The sequence below is a fragment of the Schistocerca nitens genome, chromosome 6 (assembly GCF_023898315.1).
Source record: "Schistocerca nitens isolate TAMUIC-IGC-003100 chromosome 6, iqSchNite1.1, whole genome shotgun sequence".
Classification (NCBI taxonomy): Eukaryota; Metazoa; Arthropoda; class Insecta; order Orthoptera; family Acrididae; genus Schistocerca; species Schistocerca nitens.
Window position 1 is genome coordinate 577,320,004 of NC_064619.1, and position 22,556 is coordinate 577,342,559.

The 22,556-nt window shown below is 43.4% G+C and overlaps 1 protein-coding gene across 2 annotated transcripts in view; it reads right to left on the reverse strand.

The window, feature by feature from the left end:
• Nucleotides 1–1,610: 1,610 nt before the first annotated feature.
• LOC126262241 (probable cytochrome P450 6a13) overlaps nucleotides 1,611–22,556 on the reverse strand; it is a 282,234-nt gene continuing 261,288 nt past the window's right edge. The window contains exons 5-8 of one of the 2 annotated variants that reach the window (XM_049958716.1): nucleotides 12,906–13,093; nucleotides 11,325–11,546; nucleotides 8,140–8,388; nucleotides 1,611–1,940 (exon numbers count right to left, since the gene is read on the reverse strand). In XM_049958716.1, coding sequence (XP_049814673.1) covers nucleotides 1,774–1,940; nucleotides 8,140–8,388; nucleotides 11,325–11,546; nucleotides 12,906–13,093 — 826 coding nt within the window. In that variant the 3' untranslated portion in view covers nucleotides 1,611–1,773. The remainder of the gene's footprint in view (nucleotides 1,941–8,139; nucleotides 8,389–11,324; nucleotides 11,547–12,905; nucleotides 13,094–22,556) is intronic. The other variant, XM_049958715.1, reaches the window with a different exon arrangement.

A 22,556-nucleotide genomic window follows, 5' to 3' on the forward strand; every position in this document is an offset into this window, starting at 1 on the left:
GCGGGACCGTAGCCCAGATTCATGGAGACGGTTGCGAATGGTCTTCGCCGATACCCCAGGAGCAACAGTGTCCCTAATTTGCTGGGAAGTGGCGGTGCGGTCCCCTACGGCACTGCGTAGGATCCTACGGTCTTGGCGTGCATCCGTGCGTCGCTGCGGTCCGGTCCCAGGTCGACGGGCACGTGCACCTTCCGCCGACCACTGGCGACAACATCGATGTACTGTGGAGACCTCACGCCCCACGTGTTGAGCAATTCGGCGGTACGTCCACCCGGCCTCCCGCATGCCCACTATACGCCCTCGCTCAAAGTCCGTCAACTGCACATACGGTTCACGTCCACGCTGTCGCGGCATGCTACCAGTGTTAAAGACTGCGATGGAGCTCCGTATGCCACGGCAAACTGGCTGACACTGACGGCGGCGGTGCACAAATGCTGCGCAGCTAGCGCCATTCGACGGCCAACACCGCGGTTCCTGGTGTGTCCGCTGTGCCGTGCGTGTGATCATTTCTTGTACAGCCCTCTCGCAGTGTCCGGAGCAAGTATGGTGGGTCTGACACACCGGTGTCAATGTGTTCTTTTTTCCATTTCCAGGAGTGTATAACAGCGAGTGAAGGTATCATACACGGTAGTGAGAAACAATGTGAAAAACTTGTAAGTGTGGTCCAGGGTAGTTTGTAATGAGAAGTAATAGTTAGGAAAAAAAGTTCGATACATTGCGCCTTTTCCGAGTTGATTAGCCTTGAAGTTAGCCAACCAGAAGTTTGCGCTCGTTATTCAAGCCGTTCGCCAGAGACGGTGTCGCCAAACGCGTTCTTCGTTTCGTTTCCTAAAATCCAACAAGGGAGCGCTACGTAAACTGTACATGAGACGGCAGTAAAGATTGAACCAGAGACAAAGACTCAGCAGCATCTTGCGTCATCATCTATGCTGTGAGAACAACTGCCACAAATTTTGTCTGGCTGTCCACTTGAATTCGTGCACACAACGACCTGATTGGCTGACTTCAATGCTACCGTAATTACATCGGAAAAGGCGCAAATTACAGAATTTTTTGCTTAGCGATTATTCCTCGGCACAACCCACCCTGCAAGTTTCTAACAAGCTTTTGAGACTGTTTCTGACAACCCTGTATACGCTTACGTGTATGTTGGTGTGTGTGTGTGTGTGTGTGTGTGTGTGTGTGTGTGTGTGTGTTTTTGTATGTGTGTGTGTGTGTGTGTGTGTGTGTGTGTTTCTGTGTATCCTTTGCTGTAATTTTATGTTAAATGCCTACGTACGTTGCTTCTTCTATCCAGTATTCTGACCAGTAGTTCATCTCACTCGGGTGATAAATTACCTGGACTACTGGAATGAGGCAACATACGCTTTCCTTCATCTGCTGATGATACGATATACGGTCATGTATACACCTGACTCAGTCCTGCAAATAAACAGAGCCAGCTTTTTGGTGTTGCTTCGCAGTGCATTAATGTAATTTAATTTTTCAAGTCAGACTACTATCAATAAAACTTTATGAAATTTCTGGTGCTACTCATACACGAAGGGGGTGGAAGTGACAATCCTCATCGAACTTAACACAAAACGACAATACAAATAAATATTTCGTAATAAATAATAACAAATAGTTTATTAAGTAAGCATTAGGATACATACAAATATTTAAATGCAGCAGAGATGGCACAGATCAACAGAAGAGCTGTATATTTCGATTGCATTTTCTGATGACAATTGTTACACTTTTCTCACACATTACAGCTAAGGCCTGCAGCATCTATTTCCTCATAGCCAAACGCAATTGCACCCCACTGACGGGCATTATGACCTGAGACACAGTGCTGAACTTCATTGGCACTATGGTTTGCTCACAGCGTTGCACCTCAAACTTGGACATGAGGTACGCCAGTCCGATCTTGGTCTGCAACAGACCGAGCCGCATTCCTGAAAAATATACACCCATTTAGTTCAAAAACTCTCACTTTAAAATTTTACCACCAATGTCAGTTACAAATTAAAAGTCTGAGACCTCTCTGCGTAAAGAAATAGTTCTATGTGCCTAACTCATAATGCTTGGTTAAAATTGATTCAATAGATTTCCAAAGATTTATTGTCAGGTGTCCAGAATAGTGTCAGCGACCGTGCGCCTTCGACGCCTAAGATAGGATGCTAAACTGAACTCCGTCAGAACAGGTCTCGGAAGACCGTAGCGGTACTAACCGACCGCCGTGTCTTCCTGACCCTATAGGCGTCACTGGATGCGAGTATGGAGGAGCACGTGGTTAGTACACCGGTCTCCCGGCCGGTGTCAGTTTTCGTGAGCGGGGTTGCTACTTCTCAGTCGAGTAGCTCCTCAATTTGCCTCACAAGGGCTGAGTGCACTCCGTTGGCCAGGCGGTCACCCATCCAAATGCTAGCCAAGTCCGACAATGCTTAGCTTCGGCGATCTGATGGGGAACCGGTGCTGGCGAGGATTTGGTAGTAAGATAGTATACAGACAAGAAATTTATTATCTCGAGCTTGGAATGTCTTTTCCTCGTGCTTCTTTAGCAGCACAAACATGTGAAACAATGGAGCCATGGAGCCACGTATACACGGCAGTGAAGCTGCGAGAACGCCGTTAGGACACGGGGGGAAAATTTTGTTCGCCCATCCATTGTTGCCTCGCAGTGATCTGAATTGGGCAGCGCGAGTGTGTTCTCAACCCTAGCATCCGCTGCAGTAGACTCGCTATCGATGCAACCGGTTCGGGTTTGCAACTGTTCACTGAAGAGGTGAAGACATCTCGTTAGGAGTACTGTGATAAAATTAAGAAGAAAGCCGCACGGTTTCAAGTGCATGAAAATATTTGCGAGAGCTTTACTGCGAAATTTTACTGTCACCTTCCCTCAGATCTAAAAACACAATCAGAATATTCCTTTCAGCATTCGTGAACTGAGCAGTGGGTGAGGCCAAAATTTTCTGTTGCATTTATTAACTCCAGATGACTAAAACGACGTAAAACGTACAATTGCAGCTGGCACCAATTCGCGATTCCCGCCAATCTGGTAGTGTCAGTATAGTGTGTAAAACAGGGACATTTTGTACTTATTTTGTGTGAGACGTACCATTGGAGGACTTGTAATTGTAATGAAATTGTCCATAAAGTATACATTATGATTTCTTTTGTATAAACTATGGAGTAGTAAAATTTACGACTATTTGATAACAATGTAAACATGTTCCTCTCTTTAGTGTTCTAGGGTTAATGGATTGATAAACGAGATTATCAAATACTGTACTGCTTTCCTCTCATAAACGTAAACTCCGTCCACAGACGTTGCCGTGGCCATCGGTACCGACACACCGCCGCCTCATCCTCCCACCATGAAGTCACTGGGTGTGGAATGGAGAGGCGTCGGGATGAGACACAGCTCTTCTGGACGTCATCAGTTTACGTGAACAGGAGCCGTTACTACTCGTTGAAGTAGCTTCTCACTTCGTTTCCTGTCCTATAGCAAGGAAAAGAAATCGCTGGCAGTACTGGGAATCGAAGCCAGCTCCTCTGCAAAGCAGAGCTACAAACGCGGCCCTGATTTTCGTTACCTACGTCATCATTCGTTGCCTTCAAATTTCGTACTGCTGTGTGATTATCGCTGCAACGCCGTCGTCATCGTCATCGTGTGTTTGTGTGTGAGTGCTGAAATGATTTTTGTCACTGCGAGTCTCTACTTTTACTCACTCATGTGCATCGACCGTCAAGGCCGACTGATACTCGACGTCAACGGAACATAAGGGAACATCACGCTAAATGCACCGCTTCCTGGACTCGGGTATGCGCTCCGGTCCCGGATTTTCCGCCAGGCGGATTAATTACGATGGCCGGTGTGCCGGCCAGCCTGGATTTGTTTTTAGGCGGTTTTCCACATCCCACTAGGTGAATACCGGGCTGGTTCCCACGCCCCGCCTCAGTTACACGTCTCGCAGACATCTGAACACATTCACACTTTTCCATGGATTACACAAGTCGCAGACAGTTGGGATACACTCATTCTGTCCCAGAGGGTACGGGGTGGGGGCAGGAGGGGCATCCGTCCACCCCTTAAACTAACCAATGCAAATCCGATTAACCATGCCGACCCTGCGTAATCGTGGGACAAGGCAGAAGCGATAGACATTGAAATGGCGCAGTGTTTACTCTAGATGGGGCGTCAACATAACGACGCGTCACTTAGTCCAGTATTGAATGGTGAAAGTGACTTTCTGAGGTATCACCCTCCTACAAACAGTCAGAATGTACAGAACTAGGAAAATGATGAGGAACGTAACGGAGATTACCAAGGAACTAGCAGTCAACGCGGAGTCTATTAAAGGCCAAATTCACAACGTGTTCCTGACAGAAAGGTTTTATAATAAATTTTCCACAGTGCTGTAAACTGAAAAAATAGGGAAACTGTCGCCCAAACGTTTCAAAACATCAACACATACGAGGTGACTTCACAAAGTAAGTTACACATTCTTATAGCAGATCAAGTAACTTACGAGGGTGAGTCAAATGAAAACCTTAAATTTGTAATAAAAAATAGAAATTTCGCGCCTATATCCTGTAAGTTGGTAAGCGTGCTACAAACAGTGTGTAGAATGACCTGTAGGTGGCAGCATAGTGCAGATGCACACATACCGTCGCAGTATAAGTATAAAGATGGTCGCCCCACTTGTGACTTGCACCAGGGAAGAACAGCGTTCTGTTATTCGGTTTTTGCGTAGTGAAGGCGTGAAACCTATTGAAATTCATTGGCGAATGAAGGTTCAGTACGGTGTTGCATGTCTGTCACAGCAGCAAGTCTACGAATGGAGTAGGAAGTTCGCAAATGATGTGACTTCAGTGGAAGATGCTCCTCGTCCAGGTCAGGCACAACGAGTTGTGACTACACAGAGCACTGCAGCAGTTGAAACCATAGTGAAGGAAAACTGCCCACTGACACTGAAAGACATTGCAACATGTTTACAGATTAGTCATGGGTCAGCACACCACATTTTGCATGATGTGCTCCAGTTTCACAAAGTGTCTGCAAGATTGGTGCCATGGCAGCTGACTCCTGAAATGAGAGAGCGACGTGTTGATGCTTGTGAAGAACTTCGACGCTTTGAACGATAAGGTGATGGCTTCCTTGCAGGAATCGTTATTGGGGACGAAACCTGGGTTCACTTCCACCGATCGGAAACGAAGAGAGCGAGCAAGGGATGGCGCCATTACTCATCACCAAAACCAAAGAAGTTTCGAACAGAACCATCAGCAGGGAAGGTTATGCTGACTCTTTTTTGGGACGAAAAAGGCGTCATTTTGGAGCATTACATGCCTAGAGGGACCACTGTCACCAGTGCATCATACACAGATCTCCTAAAAGTCATCTGCGGCCTGCAATCAAATCAAAGTGACGTGGATTGCTGTCAGCAGGTGTCCTTTTGCAACATGACAATGCAAGGCCCCACACTGCCCGTACAACAGTTGCAACAGACTTTCATTTTGAGTGTCTTCCTCATCCACCGTATTCACCAGACCTTGCCCCAGGTGATTTACATATGTTTGGACCACTCAAAGACGCAATGGGAGGAAACAAGTTCCGTCCTGATGAAGAGGTACGCCGCGCGGTACATGAGTGGTTGCGCGGACTACCAAAATATTTTTTTTCTAAAGGAATTTATGCACTTTGTAAGCGCTGGAGGACTTGCATTGAGCGTGGGGGAGATTATGTTGAAAAGTGATACAGCTCTGTACCACTTCTGCACAATAAATAATATTTAAAAAAATATTGACTGCTGCACTACACAACAAAGTGACACAGACAAACTCTACTATTATCCATCATAGTCACAAAATCTCTGTAAACAACGGTTCGAATGTTCTACCAGTCTTTCAACTGCTGGATGACAGAAGTCCGCTTCTTGGTCACGGAGATATTCGAGACCCACTCTGTGAACGTCCCCATCTTTTGAAAATCTCTCTCCTGCCAGACGTTATTTCCCCTTGGCGAAATGATTGAAATAGTATAGTGCAACGTCTGGGTTTCCCGATCAGCATCGGTAACATCGGTGCAGCCTTGATCAAATATATAGCACCGTTTCACAACAGCTGGATGCGACATTGCATTTGGTCGATATACTACCAGAATTTCGCGATTAATCTGCGTACAATTTAACCGTTTCGCCCGACAATAATCTTACCGTCCCACGAACTTTGTCTTTGGAGTACGTTTCCAGTTACTACCCCATGTCGGTCGCCTGCGTGATGCACTTGACATTCGTACCGCAGCAGAGAAGTGTCTGAGGGAAACCAGGAGCGCGTACTCTCTTATGACAATGCGCCACTCCTGTAGTGGAATAACTTTAACGTGGGACGACATGCAACTCACTTTCCACAGCCCCTACGTATTTGCTCAAGAAAATATGTAACTACAAAGACATCACTTAATATTCAGAGAGCAATGCATAGCGCCTTTTTCCTTTATACATTTTTTTTTTCCTTCCAAGTACAAATAATGTCAAAAACTACTTTTCTGGTGACATTTTAATGAAAATTATTTCATTTATTTAAGTTTTCAAATATTTGGCCCAATCTGCGAATGAACAATCATAGAACAAATTTCAAAGTCCTCATGCAACTATCGAAATATGTTTCGAGAACAAAGAAACTAATAAATATTAAGATTAAGAAGACACAAAAGCACAAAATCCACTACTATTAGACAAATGATCTCTGTGACGTTAACATTCTGTGTTACCAGACGGCACCACTGTCCCATCCCACTCGTTACTCATTCATCCCCCACTAATGTCAACTTCAAACCCTCTTCCCAATATTCTTTAACGTTGACGTTTTGTCCCGTCCCGTTCCATTGACAGCTGTGCAAATGCCGGCATTTGGAATGCGTATTTCGATGTTCTGTTCACTCTAGTGACACCTTGTTTGAATTTTCTTCAAAAACACCTTGCAACAACACTATAGTTCTATGTGTCAAAACAAACTGTAAAATACGAGTCGGTCATTTACACAGTTGAGAAAACCAGCATAGACTGAAGTTCTACTGTGTTATGATTTTGGATTTTTGCTTTTTTACTGGGTTTGACTGTGCTCGGTTGCTGGTTACCTTAGTCCATTCCACAACGATGAGTCAAAAATAACTGCTTTGTGATTTCATTTCAGAAGTTGTATTAATACTGAGCTGCACACACTGCCTATATAAGTAACTCGACGAAAAGGCTCAGCGCCGCGAATGGGTGCTTCGACACTGTTGTGCCGGAGATTTGGCAACATCATGTTGAGACAACCACGCACAAAAAAGTCCCTCGTTAGTGGCTACATTGGAAGCAACGATTTAGTTTGAAAATTGCGCCTAAAAACTAAAACAAAGATTGACACTCAAATTTAATAAACACCCTGTTTTAACCTGTTGCCGGTTGCTGTTATTTTCAGAGACCTTTGAATTTTTGTTACGTCTTATGCAGGGTGTAACGGGTAAAAGAACAGATATTTTTGTATGTTGTACCTTAATTTTTACATACATCAGTGTGTTGTTTGTTTTTTCTCTGTGTCGAACAGTCTTTCCAGAAACACGTCACAAACTTTAGGACCTGATGTTTTCTGCGTTGGCGCACTGCACCACTGAAAAGACTACGCCTGTCAGTATAGATTGACTGTTTTGCGTCTACACGTCCTCACTTCAACACCTGACCTGGTGCCCCGGGGGTTAAGCATTAATGGCTTGCTTTTGCCTCATGTACTTAGAGGTACTAACCATCCTAAAAACACAAGACTTGTAATGGCTATAATTATTCGTCAGCATATGAAGTAAATATTGATGTAATGTTATTCAGAACACAGTCCTACAGAAAAATCTCCACTTACGTCGGTAACACCCTGAATATACGGCTTATTTGCCCAAAACAAACAACGGGCAATTCTAGGCAAATTTTCACAGGATGTTTCTTATCTAAGGTATGATTTTGTCAGGTATTACTATAATTACGTTCTTATTGCAGTCCTTACTCACGTTTCTACACATGCAAAGAGAGTGGAAACTGATTTCTCCAGTCCAAGATTTAGCAGTGAATGACAAAGTAAACACGCATTCATGTCCACTTAGTGACCTTAACATGAACTTACCTATGCAGTTGCGCGGTCCTTCACCAAACGGCAGATACACGTAAGGGTGCCTCGTGGCTTTCTTCTCCTCCGAGAAGTGCTCGGGGTTGAAGCGTTCTGGCTCCGGAAAGTATTTTGGATCCATGTGAAGTGCGTAAACTGGGATGAAAACAATTGTACCCTCTTCGAGCTTTGGCCCATCCGGAATCTGGTAACGCCGGGTAGTTTTCCGTTGAAGAACTGCGCCTGGAGGGTACATTCTCAGCGTTTCTGGAAAAAAAATGAGCAACGAAGTCACAGTCATGGTGGTAGTCATAAAATCAGTTCATGAATTGTGCTGTTAATGGCAGTAGAAAACAATATATAGGCAGCAACAGAAATGAAGAGCAGAGAAAACACAAGTTTGAGTGCTTTAGCTAAGCTCGTTAATATTCTTTCGTTACTATCTCTTCTAGGAAAGTTTGAATCCAGATACAATGTTGATCCGATATTTCGTAAGCTCGTATCCTGTTCACTACGGGACGATGCGATCGTGTAAGCCTTCCATAAATCAAGGGATGGGGCATCGAACTATCATTGCGAGTATGGTTATGTTGGGTTCAGTGGATCCTATTTACAAATAGAGCTGTATAAGCTGTACAAAATGTTGCGAAACAATGTTGATTTTTCTGATTGAGATTCTTGTTCTCCAACAATCTCATACGTGAGCGTAAAAAATGTTTCACAATTCTGCGACAAATCGTCTGGAGCGGATGAGGCCTTTGGGGCTCTGCCCGATGCATGGAGACATAATAAGGTTAGATGATGTCACACTTACGTTTTGAAGCCGCCGATACCATTTTAGATGCCCAAGAAGATTAGCAGACAGAAGCTGTGTAAAACAGAAAATGTTACAGTGCATTCGTGAATAATACAGCGTCAGGAAGGCGTTTTCAGATTTTTTTCTAATCTTTTAATTCATATTTGAACCAGTAATACGACGCATGTCCTTTGTGTTACACATTTCGAATAACCAAGAAGACAACAACAAAAAATGGTTCAAATGGCTCTGAGCACTATGGGACTCAACATCTTAGGTCATAAGTCCCCTAGAACTTAGAACTACTTAAACCTAACTAACCTAAGGACATCACACACACCCATGCCCGAGGCAGGATTCGAACCTGCGACCGTAGCGAAGACAGCAACAGGTATATGACATGAAAAGGCTGATTTCGTAATCCAGCACTTTCGGTAAAGTGGAATGACGAAGCTGATGCCTGTCTGTATCAACATTCCGAAAATTATGAGAAAATTTTTTGCTACGTTAGGCCAGTTTTCAATTTTTCCGGCTCCTATCGTTCAGCCAGAGAGAACTGATTGGTAATCTAAGGTCAAATGACGGAAGTAAAATCTTCACTGAGGTGACAAAAGTCGTGGGATAGCGATACGCATATGTACAGATGGGGTAGCATCGCACACACTAGTTATAAAACAGCAGTGCATTTGCGAAGCTATCATTTGTACTCAGGTTAGTCATATTAAAGGGTTTTCCGACGTGATTATGGCCACCCGAATGGGAATTAACAGACTTTGAACGTCGAATGGTAGTTGGAGCTAGACGCATAGGACATCCTATTTGGAAAATCGTCAGGAAATTCAATAGTCTCAGATCCACAGTGTCAAGGGTGTATATGAATATCACGTTTCAGACATTATCCCTTATCACAGAAAATAATGTGGCCGATGGCCTTCACTTAACGACCGAGAGCGGCGATGATTGTGTACGGTCGTCAGTGCTAACAAACAAGCACCACTGGATGAAATAACCGCAGAAATCAATATGGGACGTACGACGAACGTATCCGTTATGAGAGTGCGGCGAAATCTGGCGTTAATGAGCAATGGTAGAAGTCGAGCAACACGACTGCCTTTTCTAACAGCACGACGTCGCCAGCAGCGCCTCTCCTTGGGTCGTGGCCATATCGGTTGGACCCCAGACGACTGGAAAACCGCGACCTGGTTCTGGTCGTATGTCCCCCGATAATATCTGATGGTAGGGCTCGGGTGTGGCGGAGACCCCACGGAGTCATGAACCCAAGTTGTCAGGAAGGCCCTGTGCAAGTTGGTGGTGGCTCCATAATGCAATGCACTGTGTTTACACGGAATGAACTGAGTCCTCTGGTCCAACTGAACCGATCATTGGTTGGAAATGGTTCTGTTCTGCTACTTGGTGATCATTTGCTCCCAGAAAACGATGGATTTTTTTTTATGGATGATAATGCGCCATTTTCCGGACCACAATATTTCGCGATTAGCTTGAAGAGTATTCTGGATAATTCCAGCCAATCATTTGGCCACCCAGATCTCCCGACATGTATTCCATAGAAAATTTATGGGGCATAGTCGAGAGGTCAATTCGTCTACAAAATTCTGCACCGGCAGCACTTTCACCATTGTGGACTCAATATTTCTGCAGGGAACTTGAGTCCATGCCACGTCGAGATGCTGCACTATGCAGGGCAAAAGGCGAGCCGATATGATAGTAGGAGGTATCCTACGGCTTTTGTCATCTCAGGGCATAGTAAAAGTATATAGCTCTACTAAAATTCATGTGCATAAAGAAAAATCTCACTTAAGGCATCTTACGAATCAAATGTGATACCTTTACACTTTAGACAATGATCAAAATGATTATTACACCACCGGCCGGAGTGGCCGAGCGGTTCTAGGCGCTACAGTCTGAAACCGCGCGACCGCTACAGTGGCAGGTTCGAATCCTGCCTCGGGCATGGATGTGTGTGATGTCCTTAGGTTAGTTAGGTTTAAGTAGTTCTAAGTTCTAGGGGACTGATGACCTCAGAAGTTAAGTCCCATAGTGCTCAGAGCCATTTGAACCATTTGATTATTACACCCGTAAGTAACGCAAACCGGTGCTTCTGATCAAAACACTTCCACCAGAAGCTAATGTTTAGGGCAATTACCATGGAGGACGTCAGCTTCAAGTTTGTGACGTCATGACAGCTACCCTTACCATTCGTCAATCACTTGGAATCCTTCGCTGCTATAGGGAAATACGATAAACAGCTACTAAAAAAGATAGCAATTTGTTAAGCGTAGTTAGCATAGAATCAAAACCTTGTAATGTGTTACGTAGGTTGAATAGAGATGGCGAAGTGGTTACCGTAAAGCCTTGCCAAAACAAATAAACTAAATGGGTGGCGCACCTGAAACGACTTTGTCGAGGTACGGCATCTCGGCAATGGCCTCGTACGTCAGCTGTCCGTTGTTCTTCTGCATCGTGGCGTCAACCTCCTCCTGTAGTCTCTTCTGCACGTCCGGGTTGAGGGCCAGCTCGTACAGCGCGAAGCTCATCGTCGTCGACGACGTCTCGAAGCCCGCCAGGAAGAACACGAACGCCTGCGCGGCAACCTCATCCAGGGACAACTCTGGACGGAACAGAAACAGAGGGCGCCGTCAGATTCTCTGCGAAAACTTACACACGGGTAAACAGTGAAATTTCTCCGACCTGGCACACAAAGACTATTGAAAACACACGAGTTGTGGTTTGATAAATTGTTCCGTGTAGTGTAGTGTCTTCTACTCAAAGATATAAACTGATTTAAGATCATAAAATTTTCTGCTTTTTGACGATTTATCGCAGTCGTAGATTCATCCAGAGATGGTAAATCCATCTATTAGTTAAGCAATTATCGGCTGAATGCAAAGCGGTCGAACTTCACTTAAAAATCGGCAATTACGGTAGAAAAATAAACAAATAAAATTTTTAAAAAAACCGTCAAAGGTTTTGTTTAATAATTTCTCTGAAAATAAGAAATAAAATAGACAAGAGAAACTTTGACATGACTCTGAATGATACTCGAATTCATGCACGACAGAGTTACATCATGCAGTTCTCTAATCGTTTTTATTTCTTACTTTTACATAAATCATTTCACAAAAGATTTCACAGATTTCTTTTTAAATTTTTTATTTTCATATTTTGTTAAGAAAGCAGGAAATTTAATACACTTTAAGAGAAAAGAATGTCGCAACACGAACGAATTATGCGAATGGGACGGAAATCGGTAGATATGTTGAACACGTATACAGAAAAACAAATGATCACAATTTCAGAAAAATTCGATGATTTATTCAAGAGAATGAATGTCACAAATTAAGCAACTCAATAACGCCTTGGTCCACCTCTGGCCCTTATAAAAGAAGTTATTCACCTTGGCATTGATTGATAGAGTTTTTGGATGTTCTCCTGAGAGATATCTCGTCAGATTCTGTCCACTTGCATCCTTATAATTATCTATTTTGGGTATTTCACCTTTTTTTATTAATAACGATTGTCATATGTGCTGCTGCATATTATGCAATCAGTCAACATGATTCTGTCAGGTTCCATTATCTTATAATGAGTGGTATCGCCGAACAAAATCATCAGATGTACTACTTACGTAATTTTCTGGCTACACGTTACGTCAACTATATGAGAATAAAATATAAAAAACCATTGTAACTCAAAAAACCGAAACTACTGTAAAACCGATACGCCTTCAGAAAACAATAACAACGAAAATAAAATGTTGAGATGGTGTAAATGTTAGTGTCAGTGAAGAACATTTATGTGAAAACGCATAAGGAAATAATTCTTTGCGGCTAGTGTAGAATGTATTAAGGTTGCAGAACCCGCGTTCACTAATTTTTAACGACGCAACACCAACAATTCTTTTTTTGCTGCTAATTCCGTTACACGGCTTTCTTCCTGTCTTATAACACCTTCATACGTCTGCACTTACTCCAGTTGTCGATGTTTTCTCCCTTGACGTCGCCTATCTTCTCTCCGTCGATGAAACCTTTGTTCTTCAGCTGTACGAGTAGGTTCATGAAATCGTTTCGCGTTACGTTGTGCTTCTCTCGGTACTCCACTGTCTGTCTGACCATGTTTCGGAAGAATGCGGACACCTCTTGCGTTCCAGAATCAACTCTGTAAACAAGGGAAAGGGATATTTTAGTTACAATAGAATCCACAGTCACCACAATTTTTTTGAATTATATAAACTTACCACAGACGCTGCTATTGTTAGGATTAAACCCTCATTTTATTTTATATTGTTTTGACCACTGCTACGTAGTTTCCGCTCTCTATCCATTTTCAAGTGTAGAGAATAACCCATTGAACGTTGATAATCAGCGTACTTGTCCACGTCTTCTGAAATTGTGCGACTCGAGGAAGTACGCTGAGAGTATTAATTTTCTTTCAGCAACTATTTCTTAGCAGCAACACAAAGGAACTGTAAACTGTAAATGAAAATCAAGGTGGTTTCCCCAGCCATGATTTCAATCTAAAGAAGATTAAACACAGATCGCACAGCTCAACGTAACCAACGCTCTCACGTATTATACTGTGCAATCACTTATCACACTGATAAGATAGGGATCGAGCTGACGACAAATACAGCGGAGATGGGAGTTTCATTGAAGCATTTGCTACATTAAGTTCTGTGTCACCAGCTTTTATTCTGCGGCGGTCCATGAGCATGGAGAACAAAAATAGTAACTGTTTTACCTTCACCTCATTTAGTATGTCAGTGTACTGATACGTCGCTTAGGATGTGTTTGCGGCCGAATTTAGACTTACAGTCTCCACCGCATCTGTTTCCACGATTAACATATTGGATCTTTTCAGGTGATTCACTTTACAGACTTATTTCTAAATACCGTGGAGTCATATTTTGGAGATACTCATTTGATATACAATCTTTTATACATCTTTTTCCTATGACTTTCATTAGAGCAATACATAGTTTTCAGCCCTGAAGCCGCGCGGGATTAGCCGAGCGGTCTAGGGCGCTGCAGTCAAGGCCTGTGCGGCTGATCCCGGCGGAGTTTCGAGTCCTCCCTCGGGCATGAGTGTGTGTGTTTGTCCTTAGGATAATTTAGGTTAAGTAGTGTGTAAGCTTAGTGACTGATGACCTTAGCAGTTAAGTCCCATAAGATTTCACACATTTTCAACCCTGAACCAACGTAGGCTATTATTTAAGAATCTGTAGTCCTTATCTCGACATGACAGTACATCTACACAGTTATGAGATTTGTGTTGACAGTATTAATCTGTTTAAGAGGAACAGCGGCAATCATTCACTCAGCGAAAGGCAAACAATCTGTGTGTTGGACATTTGCCACACTCTGCCGTTCCGAAAAGTGTGCTTTATTGATCAACATACTTTCGCAGCAAATTAAGGCGATCTGTGTCTTTTTTCACGGCAGGTTACAGGCTTACCTCTTGGAATGCTTATTTTTTTGGTTCGTGCAATTAAGATCCAGGTAAGAGTAATTATTGCTATTGTGAAATACTTAAACCTACCTACTTACGAAGTATTACTGCTGTACTGTCTCTGGACAGTTAAATGATACAACTATACTGATTTGGCTTTTTCAACATTTTCTCAAACATTCCCAGGTGAAAACATTGATGGTTGCTATCAATACGCTATATCATGCTCATTTGGAATTTGAACTAAACATTACATAGGCCGATTATTATATTAATACAAAACATAGGCCTTGCGATGCTGCGCCTCGGTGATACATGTAGCCATCACAGGGGTTTCCCCTCAGTGCAGATACACTGCAAACTCGAACTCTTATAGCAGTCGCTAAGTGGTGGTGGTGGTGGTTAGTGTTTAACGTCCCGTCGACAACGAGGTCATTAGAGACGGAGCGCAAGCTCGGGTTAGGGAAGGGTTGGGAAGGAAATCGGCCGTGCCCTTTCAAAGGAACCATCCCGGCATTTGCCTGAAACGATTTAGGCAAATCACGGAAAACCTAAATCAGGATGGCTGGAGACGGGATTGAACCGTCGTCCTCCCGAATGCGAGTCCAGTGTGCTAACCACTGCGCCACCTCGCTCGGTAGTCGCTAAGTAGCAGCGAGTAATGAAACTAATGAGAAGCGGCACTACATCAGTAGTGTGTCGTATAATTTGAGAATTTGGGCCAAGCAGGTGGCGTGGTAGGGGACATAAATCAGTCTTATGACTGGTTTGATTGCGACCCGCCGGTGCCAACCTCTTCATCTCAGAGTAGCACTTGCAGCCTATGTCCTCAATTACACTACTGGCCATTAAAATTGTTACACCACGAAGATGACGTGCTACAGACGCGAAATTTAACCGACAGGAAGAAGATGCTGTGATACACAAATGATTAGCTTTTCAGAGCATTCACACAAGGTTGGCACCGGTGGTGATACATACAACAGGCTACCACGAGGAAAGTTTCCAACCGATTTCTCATACACAAACAGCAGTTGACCGGCATTGCCTGGTGAAACGTTGTTGTGATGCCTCGTGTAAGGAGGAGAAATGCGTACCATCACGTTTCCGACTTTGATAAAGGTCGGATTGTACCCTATCGCGATTGCGGTTTATTGTATCACGACATTGCTGCTCGCATTGGTCGAGATCCAATGACTTATCAGAATATAGAATCGGTGGGTTCAGGAGGGTAATACGGAACGCCGTGCTGGATGCCTACGGCCTCGTATCACTAGCAGTCGAGATGACAGGCATCTTATCATCATGGCTGTAACGGATCGTGCAGCCACGTCTCCTTTGCAAGACAACAACCATCTGCAGGAGCAGTTCGACGACGTTTGCAGCAGCATGGACTATCAGCCCGGAGACCATGGCTGCGGTTACCCTTGACGCTGCATCACAGACAGGAGCGCCTGCGATGGTGTACTCAACACGAACCTGGGTGCACGACTGGCAAAACGTAATTTTTTCGGATGAATCCAGGTTCTGTTTACAGCATCATGATGGTCGCATCCGTGTTTTGGCGACATCACAGTGAACGCACATTGGAAGCGTGTATTCGTCATCGCCATACTGGCGTATCACCCGGCGTGATGGTATGGGGTGCCATTGGTTACACGTCTCGGCCACCTCTTGTTCGCATTGACGGCACTTTGAACAGTGGACGTTACATTTCAGATGTGTTACGACCCATGGATCTACCCTTCATTCGATCACTTCGAAACCCTACATTTCAGCAGGATAATGCACGATCGCATGTTGCAGGTCCTGTACGGGCCTTTCTGGATACAGAAAATGTTTGACTGCTGCCCTGGTCAGGACATTCTCCAGGTCTCTCACCAACTGAAAACGTCTGGTCAATGGTGGCCGAGCAACTGGCTCGTCACAATACGCCAGTCACTACTCTTCATTAACTGTTGTATCGTGTTGAAGCTGCATGGGCAGCTGTACCTGTACATACCACCCAAGCTCTGTTTTACTGAATGCCCAGTCGTATCGAGGTCGTTATTACGGCGAGAGGTGGTTGTTCTGGGTACTGATTTCTCAGGATCTATGCACCTTAATTGAGTGCAAATGTAATCGCATGTCAGTTCTAGTATAATATATTTGTCCAATGAATACCCGTTTATCATCTGCATTTCTTCTTGGTGCAGCAATTTTAATGGCCAGTAGTGTATTTGCTTGATGTATTGCAACCTCTGTCCTCCTCTAGAGTTTTTCCCACAGCCCATGTTTCACTACCACACAGTGTTGTGCTCCAAACAAATGTTCTCAGAATTTTTTTCCTCGTATTAAAGCCTATGCTTGATACTATTAGGCTCCTCCTGGCCAAAAATGCCCTTCTTGACAGTGCTGGTCTACTTTTGATGTCCTCCTTCCTCTGTCCGTCATTGGTTATTTTGCTGCCTAGGTAGACTTATCTTAGAAGAAAGATTAAGGAAAGGCAAACCTACGTTTCTAGCATTTGTAGACTTAGAGAAAGCTTTTGACAATGTTGACTGGAATACTCTCTTTCAAATTCTAAAGGTGGCAGGGGTAAAATACAGGGAGCAAAAGGCTATTTACAATTTGTACAGAAACCAGATGGCAGTTATAAGAGTCGAGGGACACGAAAGGGAAGCAGTGGTTGGGAAGGGAGTAAGACAGGGTTGTAGCCTCTCCCCGATGTTATTCAATCTGTATATTGAGCAAGCAGTGAAGGAAACAAAAGAAAAATTCGGAGTAGGTATTAAAATCCATGGAGAAGAAATAAAAACTTTGAGGTTCGCCGATGACATTGTAATTCTGTCAGAGACAGCAAAGGACTTGGAAGAGCAGTTGAACGGAATGGATGGGGTCTTGAAGGGAGGATATAAGATGAACATCAACAAAAGCAAAAGTATTTGTATGTAGCCATGTATGGAAGTGAAACATGGACGATAAATAGTTTGGACAAGAAGAGAATAGAAGCTTTCGAAATGTGGTGCTACAGAAGAATGCTGAAGATTAGATGGGTAGATCACATAACTAATGAGGAGGTACTGAATCGGATTGGGGAGAAGAGGAGTTTGTGGCACAACTTGACCAGAAGAAGGGATCGGTTGGTAGGACATATTCTGAGGCATCAAGGGATCACCAATTTAGTATTGGAGGGCAGCGTGGAGGGTAAAAATCGTAGGGGGAGACCAAGAGATGCATACACTAAGCAGATTCAGAAGGATGTAGGTTGCAGTAGGTACTGGGAGATGAAGAAGCTTGCACAGGATAGAGTAGCATGGAGAGCTGCATCAAACCAGTCTCAGGACTGAAGACCACAACAACAACAACAACAGGTAGACGAATTCCTTAACAACATCTACTTCCTGGCCATCAATCCTAATATGAAGTTTCTCGCTGTTCCCATTTCTGCTGCTTCTCATTACTTTCCTCTTTCTTCGATTTAGTCTCAATATGTATTCTGTACTCTGCAGACTCTTCATTCTATTTAGTAGCTCATGTAATTCTCCACTTTCACTCAGAATAGCAATGTCATCGACGAATCGTATCATTGTTATCCTCTCACTTTGAGTTTTAATTCCACTCCTGAAACTTTCTTTTACTTCCATCATTGCTTATTCGTTGTACAGATTGGACAGTAGTGGTGAAAGGCTTCATCCCTGTATTACACCCTGTTTAGTCCCAGCATTTCGTTCTTGGTCGTTCAGTCTCACTTTTCCCTCATGGCTCTTGTACATATTGTATATTATCCTTCTCTCCCTATAGCTCACCGCTATTCTTCTCAGGACTTCGAACATCTTGCATCATTTGCGTTGTCTAACGCCTTTCCCGCGTCTACAAATCCTATAAACATGTCTTGATTTTTCTTTAGTCTTGCTTCCATTATCAACCGCAAGGCCAGAATTTCCTCTCTGGCGCCTTTACCTTTCCTAAAGCCAAACCGATCGTCATCTAACACATCCTCAATTTTTAGATTCCATTCTTCTGTGTATTATTCTTGTCAGCAATTTGGATGCATGAGTTGTTAAGCTGATTGTGCGATAATTCTCGCACTTGCAGACAAATCTTCCCCGTCATAGAGGCCTTCGATGTACTCTTTCCTCCTATCTGCTCTTTCCTCTGCATTTAACAATGGAATTCTCGTTGCACTCTGAATGTTACCACTCTTGCTTTTAATTTCACTGAAGGCTGTTTTGACTCTCCTATACGCCGAGTCACTCCTTCCGACAATCATTTATTTTTCGATTTCGTTACATTTTTCATGCAGCCATTTCGTCTTAGCTTTCCGGAACTTCCTATTTAATTAATTCCTCAGCCACGTGTATTTCTGTACTCCTGAATTTCCCTGAACATTTTTGAGCTTCCTTCTTCTAGCCAACAACTGAACTATTTCTTCTGTTACCCATGGTTTCTTCGCAGTTACCTCCTTTGTCCCTATGTTTTTCGTACCAACTGTTATTGGGCTATTCCTTATTTTTGTATCTATACCCTTAGAAAAATTCAAGCGTGTCTCGTCATTCCTTAGTGCTTCCGTATCCCAAGTCTTTGCACGCTGATTCTTCCTGATTAATCTCTTAAACTTCAGCCTACCCTTTATTACCACTACATTGTGGTCTGATTCTATATCTGCTCCTGCGTACGCCTCACAAACCAGTATTTGATTTCGGAATCTCTGTCTACTATGTGTAATCTAAATGAAATTTTCCCGTACCCCCCCCCCCCCCCCCGGCCTTTCCCAAATACATCTCCTGCTCTTGTGATTATTGAACAGAGTATTCACTATTGCTAGCTGAAACCTACTGCAAAACTCAATTAGTCTTTCTCCTCTTTCATTTCTAGTACCAACCGCACATTCTCACGTAATCCTTTCTTCTACTCCTTCCCCTACAACCGCATTCCAATTCCCCATGACTATTAGATGCTCATCACCCCTTACGTACTGAATTATCCGTCCTATGTCCTCATATATTTTTTCTCTCTTCATCATCTGCTCGCGGTGGCGTCATATACGAGGTGTGTTTTTTAGTAAGTACCGTTTTGAAATTAAAAAAAGACGTGCTAAGATATCTCAATAATTTTTACATGAAAGCCTGTATCTTAATCTACTTTTCTACATAATTTCCGTCAATATTGAGACACTTGTCATAACGTTGTACCAGTTTTTGAATACCCTCCTCACAGAAGTCTGCCGCCTGACTTGTTAACCACTGCATCACCACTGTTTTGACTTCGTCATCGTCTTGAAGACGCTGACCGCCCAGGTGTTTCTTCAAGTGCAGGAACAGATGGTATTCACTGGGCGCAAGATCGGGGCTGTACGGAGGATGATCTAGAGTTTCCCACCGGAAAGATGTGATGAGATCTTTGGTCTGATTCGCCAGATGCGGACGGGTATTGTCTGGCAGCAAAACGATGCCCTTGCTCAACTTCCATGGACTGTTGCTTTGATTCTGGTGTGACGTAGGCCACCCATGTTTCATCAAGTGGTTCAAATGGTTCTGAGCACTATGGGACTCAACATCTGAGGTCATCAGTCCCCTAGACTTAGAACTACTTAAACCTAAGGACATCACACACAGGCAAGATTCGAACCTGTGACCGTAGCAGCAGCGCGGGTCCGGACTGGAGGGCCTAGAACCGCTCGGCTACCACCATGTTTCATCGCCCGTAACAATTTGGCTTAAGAATTCGTCACCGTCGTGGTGGTACCGCTCAAGGAAGTCAATCCACTGTCGAAACGTTTCGTTTTGTGCACATCCGTCAACATTTTCGGCACCCAACGAGCGCACAATTTTCGGTAATTCAAGTGCACGGTCACAATGCCATAGAAAACACTACGAGAAACATTAGGAAAGTCATCCCGCTAGGAGGAAATCGTAAAGCGTCTGTTTTCCCTCACCTTATTGTCCTCTTCCTGCACCAAACTTTCAATAACGACCTAAGGACGCCCTCTCCGTTGTTCATCATGCACATTTGTGCCGCCATCTTTAAATGCTCTCACCCAATTTCTCACCATTCCATCACTCAATATTTTCTCCGTAAACTGCACAGATCTCACCGTGAATATCGATCGATTTTAGGCCTTTAGCACTAAGAAATCTTATAACAGCCCGTACTTCACACTTGGCGGGACTCACGATTATCGGAGGCATCTTAAACACCCAGTACACAACGTAAACAAGGAAAATCAGTCTGTAATGGCGTCAGTGCGTAGATTAAGGTACAGGCTTTCATGTAAAAATAAAATTATTGAGATATCTTAGCACGTCTTTTTTTTAATTTTTTTTTTTAATTTCCAAACGGTACTTACTTAAAAAGCACGCCTCGTATATCTGAACAATCGTTGTCGGTGTTGGTTTACTATCGTTTCTGCTATAAAACAACCCTCTCACTGAACTGTTCACAGTAACACACTCTCTGTCCTACCTTCCTATTCATAATGAATCCTACTCCCGTTGTACCGTTCTCTGTTGCTGTTGATATTACCCTGTACTCATATGAGCAGAAATCCTTGTCTTCTTTCCATTTCACTTCACTGTCCCCTATTATATGTAGACTGAGCCTTTGTATTTCCCTATTCAGATTTTCTAGCTTCCCTACCACTCCCCGACTCGAAGGACTTTATTTTTTCGTTGGTTATTTAATTTTTCTCTCATGGTCACCTCCCCCTTGGCAGTACCCTCCCCGAGATCCGAATGGGGAACTATTCCGGAATCTTATGCCAATGGAGAGATCATCGTGACACTTCTTCAGTTACAGGCCACATGTCCTGTGGATACACGTTACGTGTCTTTAATGCAGTGGTTTCCATTGCCTGCTGCATTCTCATACCGTTGATTATTGCTGATTCTTCCCCTTTAGGGGCAGATTCCCACCGCAAGGACAAGAGAGTGTCCCGAACTTCTGTTGTTCCTCCGCCCTACTTCACAAGACCTATGACATAGTCAGGGTGACTTCTTATGCCGGAAGTCTTCGGCCGCCAATGTTGATTATTACTCAAAATTTAAGCGGTGGCAAGTTTCTTTCTTTTATCGATTTTGTTCGTTATTGTTTGTTGCATTTGTTCGGGGTAGACGTCCCATGACACCCGCTCATGTCCATCATTGAACTATTTACTCAGTTGTTTTATTACAAAAGGCTGCTAACCCTCCGACTGATAAGAATTCGGGACCGAGGAAGTTCTGATTACTAATGAAAGACGATACCCCTAGACCATAGGTGGGGTGGCAAATAATGTCTCTAATTCCTTTGTGACTTGAGACTAATGTATGGTTCAGAAGAGGCGTTTCAACCTGTTCGAAAGTGACTTAAGCAACAGTCTGTTGACTGACGGAACTATCCTTGCAACATTAACCATCAGAGATCTGCTATGTTGATGGTGCAGCAGAACTCAAAGCAAAGGAAAACTGTCCCCGTTATATTTCCCGAGGGCACGCAGCGGCACTGTATGTTAAATGACTACGGAGTCTTCTTGGATAAAATATTTCAGAGGTTAATTAGACCCCCACTCGGATATCAGAGATTTAGAGATCAGTTATGAAACTGAAAACATTTCCACACGTACACGCGGAGTCTGACCACAGTTTATTAGTTATTAAATGTAGGTTAAATCTGGAGAAACTTCAGAAAAGTATGAAACTGAGGAGATGGAACATGGATAACGTGAAATAACAAGAGGTTGTAATGAATTTCGAAGAAAGCATTAACCAACGACTGACTGAAATACGCTAAAGAAACACGATGGAAGGTGGATGAGTATCTTTGAGTTAGAGTAGAGAAGGCAGCCGGGGAATAACTAGGCAAAAAGATAATGCCCAGTAGAAGTACATGGACAACACACGAGATATAAAATTTAATTGCTGAACAATGAAATGATGAAGCAAGGAAAAAGGGAATACAGACCTCTAAAATTGAATTTGGCAGACAGTGCAAAAGGACAAAGCAGGAATGGCAAGAGAACATATGCAAAGCTGCAGAAGCGTAGGGGACTGTAGGAAAGATAGATACCACCTATAGGAAAATTAAAGAAACCTTTGGAAAAAAAGAAGCAGCTGTGTGGACAGACTTATGCCATTTGTATTTTTTGAATTGACTTCTGATAATGTTGTCTGGAATAAACTCTTTGAAATTTTACAATTAGGTTTCAGTAATAACA